The sequence below is a fragment of the Arachis hypogaea genome, chromosome 13, assembly GCF_003086295.3.
Source record: "Arachis hypogaea cultivar Tifrunner chromosome 13, arahy.Tifrunner.gnm2.J5K5, whole genome shotgun sequence".
Classification (NCBI taxonomy): domain Eukaryota; kingdom Viridiplantae; phylum Streptophyta; class Magnoliopsida; order Fabales; family Fabaceae; genus Arachis; species Arachis hypogaea.
Genome location: NC_092048.1, coordinates 47385373 through 47405799, shown reverse-complemented (window position 1 = coordinate 47405799; position 20427 = coordinate 47385373). Strand labels below are relative to the sequence as shown.

Genomic DNA, 20427 nt, shown 5'->3' with positions numbered 1-20427 from the left:
ATTTGGTGGTTGAGATTAGCTCAGATTTAGTTACTGACATCATGGACCTATATGACCTCTTCTTGGCAGATTTATTTTTGCCTCCACTTGCGAAACCATTAGAAATGCAATTAATAATACCACGGGGTTGATTAGGGTTTTGGTTACCTTATTTCTTATATCTTTATGATTTTTATTTGTGTTTGAGGGTTGGCCGAGTTTTGATGTGTTTCTTCGCTGTTCGTCAATGTATTTGTCCAAAAGGCTTTGACGAGTCAGCTTTGCTATAACGCTGGTCATGGTAGGTTCTAGCCTTGTTTGGAGGTTTGATCAATTTAAAGTGCAGGATGTCATTGATGATGTCTTCCTTTTTGTGTTGAAGGGTGTGTACATGTCGAACTTAGGAGTTAATTTGAATGGCTTCATTTCATCCTTGTTGTTTTGATGTTTGTTTCATTTATCTTCTTCTCGGCTAGGATTTGGTTTCTCTGCTCTCCAGATTTGTCGGAGCTCTTCTATCTTTATTTGATTTGCTACTTTTTCACAGAATTCAGTTAGTATTTTTGGCTTTGTCACTGCTATAGTTTTCTAAAACTTTTCAAGGTGTAGTCCACTCTTTAGTGCATGAAAGTATACCTCTGGGTTAAGGTTTGGTATCTCCATGGCCACCTTGGTGAACCTCAACATGTAGTCTTTAAGGCTTTCATGTGTTGTCCTTGCTTTATGATGCTGAGATAGTTCGAGTCATGCACATAAATTTTTGAAGTTGCAAAATTATTGATGAATAGGTCTGCAAACTCATCAAAGCTAGATATAGAACCTGTAGGTAAGCTAAAAAACCAAATCAAAGCAGCACCATCTAAAAAAGTGGGAAATGTATGATAAATTATTAGATCAGATGCACCGTTCATGAACATCATTGAGAAATTCTAGATCAGCATAAATCCTATAATCAAGTTTTTGGCGCCATTGTCGGGAAATTGCAATGTGTGGTTGTTATTGGTTATTGTATATATGTTAATATTGTGAATAGTTTGCTCTTTGTTTGTTTGCTTGTTTGAGTTAGTAGTTAGGATTTTATCTCTTTGTTTCTTAATAGTTTTTGTTTTTGTTTTCCCTTTTCACTATGAATTTTCATCCCTTTGACCATGAGTTTTGTAAAACCCTACCACACAGAGCCTTACGCTTAAGTCGTAAAGCAGAGGTGGCAAGGTATTACAACCTCTAAAATAAAAGATACGTACATAAATATAGTTGAAAGAAATCATATCTAGGAGCCTTGAAGAATAAGCTAAACAAAAATGATAAACAGAAAATTGTGTCACACTCACATGGATATTCGTAAAACAGATAAGTAAGATAAAAAGAAAGCTAAAAACATAATATACATATCAGAGTTCCAAAACACAAGTATCAAGCTCTAGACTCAACCTACGAAGTTAAGGCCGGCCAGAGTATATATATATATATATATACAACCCCAAAATAAAACACAAATTACAAAATAAACACCTGTATCTCCAAGTCAACCTCTAGGAAGGACAAAACACAAAATACACATGCAAAGATTCTACAAATATATATACATATCCTAAAACAAAATATGACAGTCCAAAAGATAATTCTTCGCTTGTAAGGAAGGTCTCCAGACGCTCAACGTGGTGCCTCTCGACCTGCATCTGAAAAACAACAGAAATATGTATGGAATGAGAACCGGAGGTTCTCAGCATGGTAAATGTGCCTACATAGTTAATATAAAAGGTCTCGGCAAAGCCATAGGTATTCCTAGAACTCCAAAACTCATATTTAAGCGTGTAGATTCAACTAAACCAGAAATTAAGTAAGTTATCTAAAGTTTTCAAGTTCTAAATCTAACTTTAACTTAACACTTCACTTTCTGTCTCATTCAATCCTCTGAATCACCAGTGGAACAACTCCCCTCACACCTCTGCCAAGAGGAGTTTCTCAGAAAACATACACATACAATTCAAGCAAGGAAAACACAGGTAGAGAAGCAATTATAGCAAGTAGAACAAGTAGCAGATAAGCAGAGTTAAAAAGTTAAGCAAACCAAAACAATACACACTCAAGCAAAACAAACAAATACATATGGTGTATGCCTGTCCTATGGATGATGAGTCTCATCTGTCGGTTATAAAGCCACACCCAACATGTCTAGTAGCTAATCCGGACACAGTCTCTCTGTTGTGCATTAATATCATTAGAGGGATTATGTGTCCTGTCACCATTAGAGGGATTATGTGCCCTGTCACCCTTACAACTAGAGAGAAAACACAGACATACTTGTCATCAATCATCCTCAATCATGTCTCATTTATCATAATCATTCAATTTCATAATAAAAATCAGTTTCCATCATTCTTCTTTCTCATCTCTTTCCTGGAGCAAGTGGACAACGCCACTACCTCTTACCCGGGGTCTCAACACTTAATCAAATTTTATTTTATTTTCAAATCCATTTCTCAATATCATTCAATTCATTCAGAAATCATACTCTTGAAATCAAATCACATCATTCTTCCGTCAAATTCAATCATCATCATTCCCCCCATTACGTTCATTAATAATTCAAACTCAAAAGGTAATTCATTCTTTTCTAAATAAAATAAACTCGAAACGTAATCCTTTTCTTAATAACTCAAAATCAAATTATAAAATTCTTAAAAATCTAAATCTTTCTAAATAACCACTTCAAATCAAAACTCCAATTCTTATAGAAATTTCGGCAGTATTGATGCCAAGGCATCTTAGGCTAGTTTCACTAGCATTTTTTTGATAGTTTTAGATGTTTTATGCATTTTCTTGAGCTTAGAGTAACCAAGAATGGTTAAAAGAAGAACAAAGCAATGAACCATCCAAACAGTATGATTTTGATGCAAATTCCATGAGTTTTTAGTTATATTACTTGAATGCTATGAATGGAAGATTTCTCATGAAATTTTGCAAGACTTTGATGCAATTGTTTGGATGATTTCAGGGAAGAAGAGGCTAGGCAAGGAAGCAACAAAGTCAATAAAGGAAGCTTGAATATCACATGTGGAGTTTAAGTTCCAGTTTAAGCCTAAACTGGAGTTTAAACGCCAGAATCATGAAGGCTAAGAAATGCTGAAACTGAAGTTTAACCTCCAGTTTAACCTTAAACTGGAGGTTAAACGCCAGAATGAAAGTCTCACCAAAGAAGCATTCCACGTTTAACCTCCAGTTTAACCTTAAACTGGAGGTTAAACGCCAGAATGAGAATGCCAATCAGGAAGCATTTCCACGTTTAACCTCCAGTTTAACCTTAAACTGGAGGTTAAACGCCAGAAATGGGAAGTGCACCAGGGAGCCAATTCCACATTTAAGCTCCAGTTTGACCTTAAACTGGAGCTTAAACGTGTTCGACCAAGTTTTCTCCTCCAGGGTTGCTTTCTCCATTTCCACGTTTAAGCTCCAGTTTAACCTTAAACTGGAGCTTAAACGTGTTCGACACCTCCAGGGCTACCTTTCTCAGCTTCCACGTTTAAGCTCCAGTTTAACCTTAAACTGGAGCTTAAACGTGTTCGACCTCCAGGATGCCTTCTTCCATTTCCACGTTTAAGCTCCAGTTTAACCTTAAACTGGAGCTTAAACGTGTTCGACCTACAGGGCTGCCTTTTCTATCTCCACGTTTAAGCTTCAGTTTAACCTTAAACTGAAGCTTAAACGTGTTCGACCAAGTTACCCTCCAGGGCTGCCTTCTTCCATTTCCACGTTTAAGCTTCAGTTTAACCTTAAACTGAAGCTTAAACGTGCTTCCACAAAAGGCATCACTGGAAGTGTCTGGCGTTTAAGCTGCAGTTTAAGCTTAAACTGCAACTTAAACGCCACTCTTGGAAAAGGTTTCTGGGCCAAAAATATTGCGGTTTAAGTTAGTATTTGAGCACAAACATTAACTTAAACTTACTCTGGTATGAAACCCAATTGAATATCATGGTTTATGGGATTGGGCCTGAAGGATTGATGAGTCTGAAATTTCAATTTATTGAGTCATGTGTCATTATTTGATTATCACTAAGTTGGCTCAATGGATGTTACAGAATTTGGATCAACAGCCTCATCAAGATTATGGATCATAAACCCAAGGCAAAAGGAAAGCAGGGAGAGGCCTCAAAGCCCAAGAAACACAACAGAAGCTCAATATAGAAAGTGTATAAATAGGATAGAATTTAAGTTAGGAAGGACTTTTACCTTTTCATTTGGCTAGTTTTCATATCTTTGTAATTGAATTCAGAGCTATGACTCACTAAACCCCCTTTCATTGGGTTAGGGAGCTCTATTGTAATTCAATGAATCAATAATAGTTTATCTTCTTCTTCAATCTTTTCTCTTGAATTTTGTTAGAAAGCTTCTCGATCTAATTCCATTGGGTAGTTGTCTTGGGAAAGAAACTACCCATAATTGGAATCCTTCGGAACCTTGGGAAAGGAATGGAGGATTCATGCTAGAGAAGCTTTCTCACAGTGAATTGGATTGGGGTTTGGATGGATATTGTGACATGTAATCCTACCAAATTGTGGTTCATGAAACTGTGTGGTATAATCAGTGATCGAGCATCATCTCTTCTTATGAACATTTAAACCAAGGGATTGGGAATTTGTTTGTTTTTAGAGAGAATTGGTGAGCCAAGGGATTGGGATCCAATCATATAAGATTGCCAAGCAAAATTCAATGAACGCATTGGTTGAGGAAGAGATAAACATGTTTTGATTCGGAGATCTCAATATCTCCTATAACCCAATGAATTCCCCATTTCTGATTTTCACTTTCTCTTTACATTCTGCAATTAAATTCATGCAATCACCCCCATTCCCTTTAATTTCAGCAATTTAGCTTCTGCTCTTTACTTCATGCAATTTAAGATTCCGCCATTTAAATTTCTTGTCATTTACGTTTCCCGCCAATTTTACATTCCGCAATTCTCATCTAAATCTTGATTCCGCTCAACTAGAACACACTTCTAATCCGAATTGCTCACTCAACCAATCCTTGTGGGATTCGACCTCACTCTATTGTGAGTTTTTACTTGACGATAACCGGTGCACTTGCCGGAAGGAATTTTGCCGATCGTGCAATTTCCTAAATCGTAGCATAACTAGTTTATGCGCATCAAGTATCTCCTCTAAAACTCAAACTTCTGCCACCGTTCAAGGGTTCCAACCACCAAACCAAACACCTCTCAGTCATTTAAATCATTTCCAGTATCAAATTATTTCAAATCAAACCAATTCCAATATTAAATCTTTTTCCAAAATCAACCAACTCCATTAGAAAATCATTTACAAAAACCGAACCACACATCATATACTATATACACAATCCATCAAATATTCATTCAGTTCATTCTTATCTTAAGGTCTTCTAGCCTAAGTTTTCACGTGATATTACATATTAACTACAAGAAACCAAAACCATACCTTGGCTGATTCCTCTCTAAGCTCGGAACACCTCAAAAACCTCTCTTTTCACATGTTCCACGCTTCCAAATGTCGATTTCTCAAACTTAGTCACTCGGATTTTATTTCAAACCGCCCAATTGAACTCCAAATAAACAAGAACACAATTTAATTCACACAATATCACTATAATAATCATAGAGTTCACTAAATTCAATGATTCACAAGGGTTTAACAGTTTCTTACCTTACCCACAGATCTATTGGACAAAACCCAGTGATTATTCGTTGCTAGAGTTCACTTAAACCAACAAAATCATTCAATTCCTCAATACCCAAACGCTAAAATCATGAAATCGAGGAGAGGGAGAATTGGAAGAGAAATGCTAATTTTTTATCACTTTGTTCAGATAGAATTGAAGAGAATTCCAAGACGAACACATGACCACTGATGGCTCGTCAATCGGAGCTTCAGATTGAAAGTTATAGACAATTGAATTTCTCAGAGTCATTAAGGTTTGTAAACGCGATCTCTCCCAATTCTTCAGCGCAGTTCATGGTGAAATGAAGAAAAAGCTTCATATGATTGTTTTATTGGGTGGCCCTTGGGCCAGTTTGGGCCCAGTCCAACCAGTTCGGTCCGTTGGCCTGGTTTTAGGCCAACATCTTTAAAATTAGTGTTAAAACTCATATTTTAATTATTTCTATTTCATTAAACTATAAAATTTAATTTCCAGATTTCATTGATTAATAATAAATTTATTAGTTAATTATTTACTAATTACCTGGAGTTTACATCCTACCCCCCTAACAAAAATTTTTTCCCTCGAAAATATCATTCACTACAAGAGTTTGCGAGAGTAGTTCCCTTTCCAACCTAATGGATAGTTTCTCGACCTTTGTCAATTTTCACAACAACTTATCTCCCACAACTCCTCCTTCTCACCTTAGTAGTCCTTATGTCTTCCCAATCTTCGCACTTCCACTGCGTCACTCTGATTGCTTCTTATTAAGAACTTTCCTATTTATTTATGCTAACTAATATTTGATCTGGAAAATCATGATTTTTCACAACTCAATCATGTGTTACTAATGAATGCCATTCTTTGGTATTATTCAAAGCGGTAAAAATTTGGTTACTAATTCCTTTATTACCTTAGATCTGAAGATTGGATCTGGCTTTCCGCAATTATAACATAAGCCCAAACCATAATGGCATGGCCTATTCGGGTGATAGCTCCCACATTTATGAAAACTCGAATAATCTGAAACAGCCATCATCTCTTTTGCTCTACCATTTTTTTTGTGGTCATCATTCGTTTCGGAGTTATTGTGACCTTGGGAAAATTGTTGTGTGTATCCTCTTCTCTTGAATTCTTGGCCCCTTGGTGTGAAATCCTGATTGTGCTCCCTTCGGTGAAATTTTCGACTATCATTCTTTGCCATAGCAGCCTTCTTTGAACATTCTTTTGCAACCCTACTCTTGTTTACCAAGTCCGAAAAAATTCTTATCTCCATCAGACCCACTAAACTTAAAATATCACTCCAGAGTCCTCTTTCGTATTCTATGCATTTCCATTCTTCAAAATCTCCTGGAGCACCTTGACAAATCCTAGAGAACCGACACAATTCTTCAAACCGATTGGTGTACTCTACCATTGACATAGGACCCTGCTTCAGCTGTAGCAACTCAAGCTCTTTCTCCGTCCTTACTTAGTTTGAAAAATACTTTTTATAGAACTCGTATTGGAATACATCCCAAGGGATTACAACATTATCTTGCTGCAGAAGGTGTCGAGTCCCCTGCCACCAATACTGAGCTTCACCCATCAGCTGATATATGGCAAATTCAACATATTGATCCTCAGGCACCTGTTGTGCTTGCAAGGCTCTCTCCATAGCCTGAAACCAATTATCAGTCTTTGTGGGATTTGTGGTTCCTCTAAAGGTTGGTGGATTTACTTTCAGAAAGGTAGCTAACGTCATCGGCCTATTTCCACCGTTACCCCCATTTTCATTATTAACTTGCTAACCAAGGGCCTCAGCCGTTGCCTGCATAGCAGCCGCCATGTTCTCTAGAGCATTCGTAAAGTTCACGGGATTATTCATAGTTGTTTCGGGTTTCGCATTATTATTCCAGCCTCTGCCTCGACTGTGTCCGTGTCCACGAGTCATCATTTGGTTCCTGTTCACAGCAAACAAGTGATATTAAGGTGATCAGTCTCAATATCTCAAGTCTAATGCTTCAAAGTCCCAAATATATGCTCATAAACAAATATGCTACATATCTCAATTAGGTATCCTAAGTAGCATATATACACACACCCAGAGTATGCCCAGAACATAGTCAGTTCGTCCCTCAAGCTTTACAGAAACAAACTGCTCTGATACAATAATGTAACACCCTACCACACAGTGTAATACCCTAACTTTTAGCACCTCATAATCGCACTAAAAGTCCGGCGTCACCTACCTTTACTCCTTTAATTTCATACTATATTTATTTAATACTGAGCCTCCGCGAATACGAACTGAAACTTTTAACTAAGAAAAACGAAGATTCTTTATTTTAAACCACTTAACCACAAAGGTATATATATTCACATAGCATTAAATACATAGACTTATTCCAAGATTCTCAAAACAAATCCTACCCCTCTAAAAACTAAAAACAATAAACAACGAGGGGAAAATAGATTCTAACAACTCAACTCGTGAACATAATCTTCTATGCTCCTGTAGCTCCGTACTAAATCTTTGCACCTGTAGCTAAAAGGGGTGGAAATAAGGGGTAAGAACTGGAAAGTTCTTAGTAGGGTCAAGGTGTATAGTTATATTCATTTTATATATACTTGGTCAGTAATAACAGTCAATAAAGTACAATCTAATTCAACAATTATAGAACACAAAATTCAAACAATCATTTAGCACACCCAAAATCACAGAAAACACTCACAAACAAATATGCACAAACAAGTATGATGCATGTCTATCCCTAGTGCAGGTAATGAGCTCATCTGTCGGTTTTGACCCACTCCCGATGTAACTCAACAACCTTTGTCTGAGTTTAGTTTCTAGTGCCACAACCTCTGTAAGCAACCTCTGTCTTACAGGTACGACTCTCTTGAGCCGATGTATGCAAACTTAACCTCTGTAAGCAACCTCGGTCTTACAGGTGAGGCTCTCTCTAGCCAATGTATGTATCGATAACCTCTGTAAGCAACCTCTGTCTTACAGGTGCGACCATCCCCTGGATTGGCCGATGTATCTCTAGAAGCAAATCTCGGTGGACTCACTACCATATTTCTGCTTGTTTTCAGCAGGTACACAATCATCTTAGCTCGTTCTCAATGCCAAACAATACTTCTACTTATCTCCTTTTCGTTTCGTTCTTTCTTTCGTTTCTTTTATTTCTGCTATCTGCTCTCCTATGGCAAAGGTTAATAGATTCTTTTAATATTTTCTTTTCTTCTTCTTTTATTTTCCTTGTTTTAATACCAGAAATCATCTTTACACTCTTCCCTCATCTCTCCCTAGATATTTTATGAAGAGTGAATCATAAGATTCTTAACTTAGGTTCGTCTTTCTACAGCTTTTAAGTAGGTTAGCATTTAACTCTTCTATTCTGTTATAGTAAAAATTACTAATGTATAATATATTTCAAAAATACTTTGATAATAATCTTAATAAATTAATAACAATAATAATAATAATTTTCTTTCTTACTCAAAACTTATAGCTTAAGCTTTATTATTAACCTTTTATAAATTATTCTAAATCTTTGAGTTTTCTAAAATATTTATATTTTTACTCCAACATATTTTATAATTTATTAAAATACTCTTACATATAGTATAATTACCAAAATAAGCTTGCATCTTTTCTAAAATATCCATTTTACCCCTGAACTTTTTAATTATTACCCAAAATACCCCAAAACGTATATAATTATAAAACTAACTTCAATTTTTAATAAATTACTATTCTAATCTCAAATATAAATTTATTTCCCTGATTATAACTTTACCAAAGGACTGGACCCTATTTTCAAAATTCTTCAAGTTTTCAACTTGAGTTTTAAGTCTATTTTTAAGCTTTACTATTACCGATTTTTTGCCGCTTTTCATTTAATCTCTCAGTCATAAAACCTCATCAATTTTAATCAAATTCTCATTCACAACAGTCCTAAAATCATCAAAATAACCCCAGCTGGGCTGTTCTTCATGGCCAAACCACAATTCACAAACAACAATAATAATTCAACAAAATTTCAACATAAATTTAATCAAACTCAACTAATAATCAATCAAACCAATATTCACTTATCAAATTTATATTTAATTATTATAAAATTACCAAACCCTACTTCCTACGAAATCAAACCAACGGGACCTTCGGAGAAGTTTTTTGACTGAGCTGCTGAAGAAGAAAACGTCAAGAATCGTCTGTGCCTCCTAGAACTCCAAATTGGCCGAACTCAAGGGGAAGATGAGCTATCTCACCATCAACTTCTACTGGACAAAATTAATGCCAATGTGTAGAGGATTAGGATATGAATACTTTTATTGGAGTTACGGATCTCAAGAAATCGAAGCCAAAAGTTCAACGGTGCCACGATTTCTCTCTCTCTCTCTCTCTCTCTGTGTGTGTGTGTGTGTGTGTGTGTGCTTCTTTCTTTTTTTTAATTCAAAGAATGAACAGCCATGCGTGTATGATGATGATTAATGGGATAATGAATATCTTGAATGGTCTTGTGTCACATAGAGGGTTGGGTGTCGCGTTATAAGGCTGCTGAGTCAGCGATTCAAGTTATAAATATCTTAAACGGATAATTATGAAAATTGAATATATTAAAACACAAGTAATATTATATATGAGTTACTAATATAAATGACATTAGTAACATAATGATAAAAGATATACGGTGAAGCATTAGCAAAGCTAAGTTCACCGAAGAGTACCGATATTTACTCATATCGGTGGATATCTAGCTCGATAATAAATTATTAACTAAATTTTATTTTTAAATGAAAAATATCAATTACTCAAATTAAAATATATAAAATTTTTATTATTTATAAATTACTAAAATTATAGTTTTAATTTTTACTATTTTATCATAATAAAAATATATATAAGAATCTGAATTTAATTGAACTCAAATAGTTATAAAATTAATTTAATTACTTCTAATAAAATAATTTTTAAAAATAAGAAACTCCAATTAATAAAATAAATTATAACTTATTTATATTTAGATTTTAAAAAATGTGGGTCGTTACACAGAGCCGTACGCTTAAGTCGTAAAGCAGAGGTGGCAAGGTATTACGACCTTTAAAAGAAAAGATACGTACATAAATATAGTTGAAAGAAATTATATCTAGGAGCCTTGAAGAATAAGCTAAACAAAAATGATAGACAGAAAATTGTGTCACACTCGCATGGATATTCGTAAAATGGATAGGTAAGATCAAAAGAAAGCTGAAAACATAATATACATATCAGAGTTCCAAAACACAGATATCAAGCTCCAGACTCGACCTGCGAAGCTAAGGCCGGCCAGAGTATATAAATATACAACCCAAAATAAAACACAGACTACAAAATAAACACTTGTGTCTCTAAGTCAACCTCTAGGAGGGACAAAATACAAAATATACATGTGGAGATTCTATAAACATAAATATATAGCCTAAAACAAAACATAACAGTCCAAAAGATAGTTCTTCTCTTGTAAGGAAGGTCTCCAGACGTTCAACATGGTGCCTCTCGACCTGCATCTGAAAAACAACATAAATATGTATGGAATGAGAACCGGAGGTTCTCAGCATGGTAAAAGTGCCCACATAGTTAATATAAAAGGTTCTGGAAAAGCCAGAGGCATTTCTAGAACTTCAACACTCAGATTTCAGCTTATAGATCCAACTAAACCAGAAATTAAGTAAGTTATCTAAAGTTTTCAAGCTCTAAATCTAACTTTAACTTAACAATTCACTTTCTGTCTCCTTTAGTCCTCCGAATCATCAGTGGAACAACCCCCCTCACACCTCTGCCAAGAGGGGTTTCTCAGAAAATATACACATACAATTCAAGCAAGGAAAACATAGGTAGAGAAGTAATTATAGCAAGTAGAACAAGTAGTAGATAAGCAGAGTTAAACAGTTGAGCAAACCAAAACAATACACACTCAAGCAAAACAAACAAATGCATATGATGTATACCTGTCCTATGGCTGATGAGTCTCATTTGTCGGTTATAAAGCCATACCCGACATGTCCGGTAGCTAATCCGGACACAGTCTCTCTGTTGCGCATTAATATCATTAGAGGGAATACGTACCCTGTCACCATTAGAGGGATTATGTGTCCTGTCACCATTAGAGCAAGTGGACAATGCCACTGCCTCTTACCCGGGGTCTCAACACTTAATCAAATTCAATTTTATTTTCCGATCCATTTCTCAATATCATTCAATTCATTCAGAAATCATACTCTTGAAATCACATCTCATCATCTTTCCTTCAAATTTAATCATCATCATTCCTCCCATTCTGTTCATTAATAATTCAAACTCAAAATATAATTCATTTTTTTCTAAATAAAACAAACTCAAAACCTAATCCTTTTCTTAATAACTCAAAATCAAATTATAAAATCCTTAAAAATCTAAATCTTTCTAAATAACTACTTCAAATCAAAACTCCAATTCTTATAGAAATTTCGGCAGTATCTCCTCTAAAACTCAAACTTCTGCCACCCTTCAAGGGTTCTAACCACCAAACCAAACACCTCTCAGTCATTCAAAGTGTGTAATGGATGATTCCCCCTTTCTCCTTGAGTTCTTGGGTCTTTTCCATGTAGAACCAGCTTGAATTTGGGCCTATTGAGCCTCAGAAATTGCCAGGCATGATTTCTTTAATGAGGTCACGTGCAACTCGTCACGCGTACGTGTCATGCACGCGTGCGCATCGCCTGAATTTCGCGATCCACGCGTTCGCGCCAAGCAGGCGTGCGCATCGATGGAGATTTCACCAATCCACGCGGATGCGCCACTCTTCGCGCACCATACCCAGCTTCCTGCACCCACGCGTGCGCGTGAGGCGCACGTGCGCGTGAGGCGCACGTGCGCGTCACAGTTGATTTCCCAAAATCTAATTCTTCATGTTTCTTCCACTTGTGCTTGATTTTTTTTTCTCTTCTAGGCCATTCTTGCCCTATAAAATATGAAATCACTCCACAAACATATCACGGCATCGAATGGTGATAAAAGAAGATCAAAATATGGCAATTTTAAGGCAAAAGAAGCATGTTTTCCATCATGAAGCAATATTAGAAAGAGAACATAAAACCATGCAATTTATGTGAATAAGTGTGGAAAATATTGATAAAACCTCCCAAATTCTACACAATATAAACCACAAAATTGGGGTTTATCAAACCTCTCCACACTTAAACCAAGCATGTCCTCATGCTAAAAATAAAAAGACCAAAGATCATGGGAGGAAAGGGTTTATGAAGTGCAAATTACCTAAATGAATGCATGCAACTAATGTAAAGGTATCTACCTACTTGGTCAAAGGTAAATCTATCCTCCAAGAACATACATGAGCATATTGGGCTAAGGTGACATGTAGTCCATGAATCCTACCAATTTGAACATCAAAATGAAGTGCATATAACTTGCGAAACGAACGCTTGTGAAAGCCGGGAACAATGAGTTGAGCATTGAACCCTCACCGGAAGTGTATCCGCTCTATTCGCTCAAGTGTATAGGGTTCGTTACTCAATCCTCCCCTAATCATGCTTTCCAAGATTTGTCTTTCATCTAACAATCAACAATTATTCAATGCATGCATACAAGTATCATGAGGTCTTGTTCATAGGTTGTAATGGGGCTAGGGTAAAGGTAGGGATGTATATGGTCAAGTGAGCTTAAAATTTGAATCCTTGGTTAACCTAAGATCTCACCAAACACATAAAACAACCTATATAATTCTAATACAATACCTAGATACCCATGGTTTCCACTTTTTCATATACTCATGCATCCTCTTTAGTTCACATTCCATATGCTTTGTTATTGTTACTCTACCTTGGGGTATTTTTGTCCTCTTTTTATTGCTTTCTTTTTTCATATTTTTGTTTCTTTTATTTTTCTATTTCTTTTTCTTTACATTCCTTTTCCTTCCTTTTCATATATATGTACATTTTTTTGTGTCCCCTTCTTGGGGTTTCATGTATAAAAGTTCCAATGCATATGGTTCAATTATTCAATACATGAGTATGTTTCTAATTCCCATAATTTTCAATTACATTACAAAGACATACCTTTACATCTACCCAAGTTCCCAAGTACACCCTCTCAATTTTATGATACACACTCTCACTCGCCTAAGTTAATCAAGGATCCAAATCCAGAGACGTTCATTGTTTTTCGCTTAGGGGTGTTGATGTGCTCAATTTAAGAACAAAAAAGGGTTTATCATGGGCTCAAAACTGGTTAGCAATGGTAGACGAAAGGGTTAAGGCTATTTGGGAAAAGTGACTATTGAAATGACGTCCTCAATCATGTAAATGCATCCATATACAAAATAATGGATATATAGAATCAGACAAAGCAAGGATTGCAATCATAGAGAGAGAGAGAGTAATGCACACAAGAATGGGAATAAGTAGTTAGAAGATATAACTACACAATAAGGCTCAAAACTCACATGCTTGTGTTCTCAGCTCAATCACCATATTCCAAAATACATTCTTCAAGCAAGTTATCTTAAGAAAAATTTTTCAAAATTTGTAGGGTGCCCTGAAAATACAGTTTCTTGGAAAAGAAGTCATCACCCTAACCAAGTAGTCCTATCAAGAAAAACTAACTAAACATGCAAGATGTCCTAATTAACAAAACAAAAGAAAACTAAGGTCCATAGATGTTGAAAAGAGGAGATTATTACCCACAGAGATCGGTCGAACGACCTCCCCACACTTAAGAATTAGCACGGTCCTCCGTGCTACTAGCAAGGTGCAAGGGGTGGTCGGGTTTGGAAGTTCCACTATCTCGTTCGCGAGTGTCTTTTTCACTTAAGTACGAGGTGGATGTGGAGATCTCCGGTTCCTCCATAGAAGGAGTCACACAACTCAGAAGCTTCTTGATGTAATCATACAGGCGTTGGTTCTGCCGTTCATATCTATCTATCTTCTTGTGGAGGTCTTCAAGCCATTGGTGGGAAGATCCTTGTGATGTAGAAGAAGTGGTAGGGATAACCGAGGGGACAGCTATATCAAGGGTTTTGTGTTCCACCGGAGGCTTAAGATATTTTTCGGTCGGGACGACGTCGCCCTTTACTGGAATCATCGCTTTCCGATCCTCTTTCTCCTGGGGAACACCAGCAGTAGCAACTAACTCCGTCACCAAGGCTGGGAAAGGTAGGTTACCCTTGGCATGAACACGACCCATGGCTTGGTGGATGAGGCGAGCAATGTTAACCGGCCGCTCTGTGAGTATACACCAAACTAGCAAGGCTAGGTCCGCGGTGATCAAGGTCTCGTGAGTGCTGGAAAACACGTAATGAGACAAGATCTGAGTCCATGCTCGAGCCTCTACAGTCAGATAACGCGCAAGAATGCCCTTAGGTCGAGGTCTGAGGTGCCCTCGGGTCCAAAATATATCTGGTTCGGCAATAACCCGGTGCACAGCGTTCCAATCAAAAGCGGAATTGAACTCATCACGCTGGCGGAGGGCCTCTTGGTAACCATCTTCCTCATCCGGTACAGGTGGGACTCGGAGTACTTCTTGAATAGCTTTCTCAAAAACTGAAACTTGCTTTCGGCACATGAAGACAGTTTGAAGAGAAGGTGAAAAGTAATTGGTGTAGAACTCTACCACCCACGAGAGATTGGCTTCTTGTGGTCTCCTCATGAGAAAGCCCTATCCTCGTCGCTCAATACGAGGTATGAAAAACTGAGCTATATGACCCGTAGGGTTAAGAAAGGGTTCAGAATGATAATTTTGTGCAATCACGATGGGGAACATGAGTTCGCGATAGCGGTTGGGAAACTGAGTGGAATCTCTCGCAGAGTTGTCCTTCTCTTGGTCATCAATTTTAATGATGCTTCGCGCCTTATTGGGGAGAGGCTTGGCCTTGGGCGCATGGTGCGCTTTGGCGGTGGCTTTTTGAGGTGCCCTTTTGGGAGGTGGCTTCTTTTGTGCATTTGCCTTGTCCTTTTTTATGGCCATATGAAAAAAGGAGAGGAAAGAGAAGACAATAAACTCAAAGAGACCACACTCAAATTATAACAAGCTAGTGAGAAACAGTGCCACAAAAGAATAGGTATCTTGAGAGCATGGCAGCTGCAACATGCAACCAAGATAACCATTGAAATACGGAGCAATGCACTAGCATGGGATGCAAGAGTGAAAAAGGCATGCAAGTAAGGCATGAGAAGAATAAACTCAAGCATCGCTAACAACCTCAAGTGACATATGCAAGAAGATAAAACGCACAAGAAAATAATTACCCAATCTAACTCCAAAACAATAAAGCAAACTAAAGGAATGAAGTGGAGTAAAGAGGGGTAGAATACAATTCTTGTAATATGATCTAAGGAAGCAAGTCATGGGTATGCACATATGAGTGGTAAAGATGGCGTGCAATGAGCTCAATGTACAATAAGAAGGCAAGTGTATTGATAGGAGAGCACCAAATTGAAAGCATAGTGTCACAATTGACCAAAAATGTGATGGGTACAATTTAACAAACACTTGGTGTGTAACATTCAAACTGTAAGCACATTGAATACATGCAAAGGTGCAATACCCCAAAATGATATATCCAACATCAAATCAACATCACATAATCACAAAGGAATCAAAAGATAACAAATCAACCCATCAAAGCAAGAGGTAACTCAAGTTCAACATCCATAGAAATTGGCAAGGAAGAAGAAGAAAGAAAGCAAATAAACAAGAAAAAATTAAACAAGGTGCAACTAAGAGAAATAAGAGAAAGTAAAAACATACAATTAAGAAAGAAATGCATAAAGTAAAGACAAAGAGGATGGAAAAGAATATGACCTTGAGAGGAGTAGAGAAGATAAGGTGCAAGTAGGAAAAAGGGAAGAGAGAGAAGAAGAGAGAGAAAGTGCGGACCGCCGGAGGTGGTGGTCACCGGTGGTTGAAGTCACCGGTGGTGGTGGCCGAGGGAAGTGGTGAAGATGGAAAGGGAAAGATGAGAAGAGAAGAGGAAGAAGAAAGGGGAAAAAGGGAGGTGAGAAGAAAAAATTCAAAACAGGGCGCGCTGGTGCATTACCTGAGTTCGAGGATCGACGCGCGCGCGCACGCCATGCGTACGCGTGGAATGAAGAAAAGCAGAGGGGCGCGCGAGCGCCACCAACATGTACGCATGGGTAGGTAAACAGGGAAGGTGCGTGTACGCGTCACAGCGCGTGCACGCGTGAATATAACTGCGCGTTTTGCGCAGTGCTTGCGTAATGCTCGCGCAAGTCTCGGGTGTCCTATACTGGGAGAACGCATGTAAGGAAACCAACGCGTACGCATCAAGTGCGCGTCCGCGTGGGTGAGCAGGTGGGTAAACGACGCGTGAGCGTTCCATACGCGCACGCGTGCATAGGAGTTGCGTGTTTTGCGCAATGCTTGCGCATTGCTCGCGCAACTCTCGGGAAAATGCACCTAGAATGGCACGCAGAGTGATCGACGCGTACGCGTCATGTGCGCATTCACGTGGATAGGGAAGTGGGGCAGGCGACGCGTGGGCATGCCTTACGCGTACCTGTGAGTAGGAGTTGCGCGTTTCGTGCAATGCTTGCGCAACTCTCAGGAAAATGTGCTCAGACTTGCAAAAATGCAAGCGACGCGCACGCGTCCTGTACGCTTACGCGTGCATCCCCCTTCCCCCTCTTTTTTTACAACATAGTGAAAGGCATTTTTAGCACATTCTTAGCAGGTATTCAAGCTAGATAGTCAAGAAAACACTCACAGATTCATGCTTCACTCAAAAGAAAGCATTTTCTTTAACCATATCAAATTATCCATACCAAAATTAATGAAATCTACATGAGTATCACTACAATTCAACAAAATCAACAAAAGCTAGCATACCTAAGCAACTCAACAACACCAGGAAATCACAAAATTCATAAGAAACTAAAGCTAGAAGCAAGAAAATATATACAAGGAAGATCTTACCACGGTGGGGTGTCTCCCACCAAGCACTTTTCCTTAACGTCCTTAAGTTGGACGGTTAGTCGCTTAAGCTTCCCCTCCTCTTAGTGCATTCGTAAGCAGGAACACCTCTAACTCCTTTGATGGTTTGTAGACATGGTACTTTTTCACTCTATGTCCATTCACCTTAAAAGTTGCATTGCTTCGGGGGTCAAACAATTCCATCACTCCGTAGGGCTTAACCTCCTTCACCTTGAAGGGTCCTTTCCATCTTGAACGGAGCTTGCCATGCATGAATCTGAGCCTCGAGTTATAGAGGAGAACCTCGTCACCTTCTTGAAAATCATTCTTCCGAATATGGTGATCATGAAACGCCTTAGTCTTTTCCTTGTAGATTCGAGCATTCTCATATGCCTCGTTCCTAAGACACTCAAGCTCCTCTAGTTGCAATTTCCTGGCTACACCCGCCTTGGTGAAATCCATGTTATACTGCTTAACTGCCCAATAGGCCCTATGCTCAATTTTCACTGGAGGTGGCATGCCTTGCCATAGACGATCCGAAAGGGACTCATCCCTAACGGGGTCTTATAGGCTGTCCTATATGCCCATAGTGCATCTCCCAACCGAGAGCTCTAGTCCTTCCTTTGTGGATTTACCACTTTCTCCAAAATTTTCTTAATCTCCTGGTTGGACACCTCCGCTTATCCGTTGGTTTGGGGGTGATAAGCAGTTGCAACCTTGTGCAATACCCCATAGTGCTTGAGTAGTGCCTCTACTTTCCTGTTGGAAAAGTGGGAACCTTGGTCGCTCACGATTGCTTGTGGGGACCCATAGCGGCACACAATATTATTTCTAATGAAAGAAATCACAGTATTGGCGTCATCAAGGTGGGTAGGTATTGCTTCTACCCACTTTGATACATAGTCAACCACCAACAGAATATATAGATACCCACTTGAGTTGGAAAATGACCCCATAAAGTCTATACCCCATACATCAAAGATCTCACAGAACAACATTGGTTGTTGAGGCATTTCATCCTTTTGGGATGCATTTCCCGACTTCTGACATTGCTGACACGACACACAGAATTGGTTAGCATCCTTGAATAAGGTTGGCCACCAGAATCCACAATCCAAAACCTTTTTAGCCGTCCGTTGTGGACCAACGTGGCCGCCATATTCGGATGAATGGCAAGCTTCAAAAATGGGTTGGATTTCGGATTCCGGGACACATCTTCGAATTACTTAGTCTACTCCCCTCTTCCACAAGTGAGGGTCATCCCAAATGTAGTATTTGGAATCACTCCTCAACTTATCCCTTTGATGTTTAGAAAGTTGGGAGGGAAGATCTTAGCAACCAAGTAGTTCACCATTGGTGCAAACCAAGGAAAGCTATCCGAAACAGCCTGCAAACTATCCAAAGGGAATGCACCATCAATCGGAAATGGGTCATATTTAAGATTTTCAAGGCGGCTTAGATGATCCGCAATTAAATTTTGAGACCCACTTCGATCCCTAATCTCAATGTCGAATTCTTGCAAGAGCAAGATCCAACGTATGAGTCTAGGTTTCGACTCATTCTTTGTTAACAAATACTTTAAAGCTGCATGATCCGTGTATACCACTATTTTAGATCCTAGCAAATAAGATATGAATTTATCTAAGGCATGAACAATAGCTAGGAGTTCTTTTTTCGTAGTGGTATAGTTGGATTGTGCCGCATCCAATGTTTTTAAGGAATAATCAATGATATAAGGGAGTTTACCATCGCGCTGTGCAAGCGCGGCACCCACAGCATGATTTGACGCGTCACACATTATCTCGAATGGCTGCGTCCAATTAGGGCCCCTCACAATTGGTGCCGTGGTAAGAGCTCTCCTTAACTCCTCAAATGCATCCGCACAAGCACTATCAAACTCAAAGTCCACATCCTTTTGGAGTAGGCGCGACAATGGTAATGCAATCTTGCTAAAATCTTTGATAAAGCACCTATAGAATCCTGCATGCCCCAAAAAGGAACGGACCTCCCTCACAGATGAGGGGTGAGGTAAACTGGTAATAACATTGACCTTAGCCAGGTCTACAGAAATGTCCTTGTCAGAAACTATGTGTCCTAATGATGAGCGGATAATTTATACGCTTTTTGGCATTGTTTTTAGTATGTTTTTAGTATATTTTAGTTAGTTTTATTATGTTTTTATTAGTTTTTAAATAAAAATCACATTTCTGGACTTTACTATGAGTTTGTGTATTTTTCTGTGATTTCAGGTATTTTCTGGCTGAAATTGAGGGACCTAAGCAAAAATCTGATTCAGAGGCTGAAAAAGGACTGCAGATGCTGTTGGATTCTGACCTCCCTGCACTCAAAGTGGATTTTCTGGAGCTACAGAAGCCCAATTGGCGCGCTCTGAATTGCGTTGGAAAGTAGACATCCTGGGCTTTCCAGCAATATATAATAGTCCATACTTTGCCTAAGATTTGATAGCCCAAACCGGCGTTCAAAGTCAGCATAAGAATTATGGCGTCAAAAGCTGGAGTTAAACGCCCAAACTGGCACAAAAGTTGGTGTTTAACTCCAAGAAAAGTCTCTACACATGGAAGCTTCAATGCTCAGCCCAAGCACACACCTAGTGGGCCCGGAAGAAGATTTCTGCATTAATTACCTATTTCTGTAACCCTAGGCTACTAGTTTTCTATAAATAGGACCTTTTGCTATTGTATTTTCATCTTTTGACCATACTTTCATAGACCTTTTCACGTTTGGGGGCTGGCCTCACGGCCATGCCTAGACCCTTTTGTTCTTATATATTTTCAACGGTGAAGTTTCTACACACC

The 20427-nt window shown here is 38.4% G+C and overlaps 1 protein-coding gene across 1 annotated transcript; it reads right to left on the bottom strand.

The window, feature by feature from the left end:
• Positions 1-17677: 17677 nt before the first annotated feature.
• LOC112734044 (uncharacterized) lies at positions 17678-18130 on the bottom strand. Its single transcript, XM_025783226.1, has one exon. The coding sequence runs from the start codon at positions 18128-18130 to the stop codon at positions 17678-17680; it is 453 nt and encodes a 150-aa protein (XP_025639011.1).
• Positions 18131-20427: the final 2297 nt, after the last annotated feature.

Bases quoted from the DNA above. Each gene is read 5' to 3' on its own strand.
- LOC112734044 (XM_025783226.1), bottom strand. From the start codon at position 18,130: ATGCCACCTCCAGTGAAAATTGAGCATAGGGCCTATTGGGCAGTTAAG.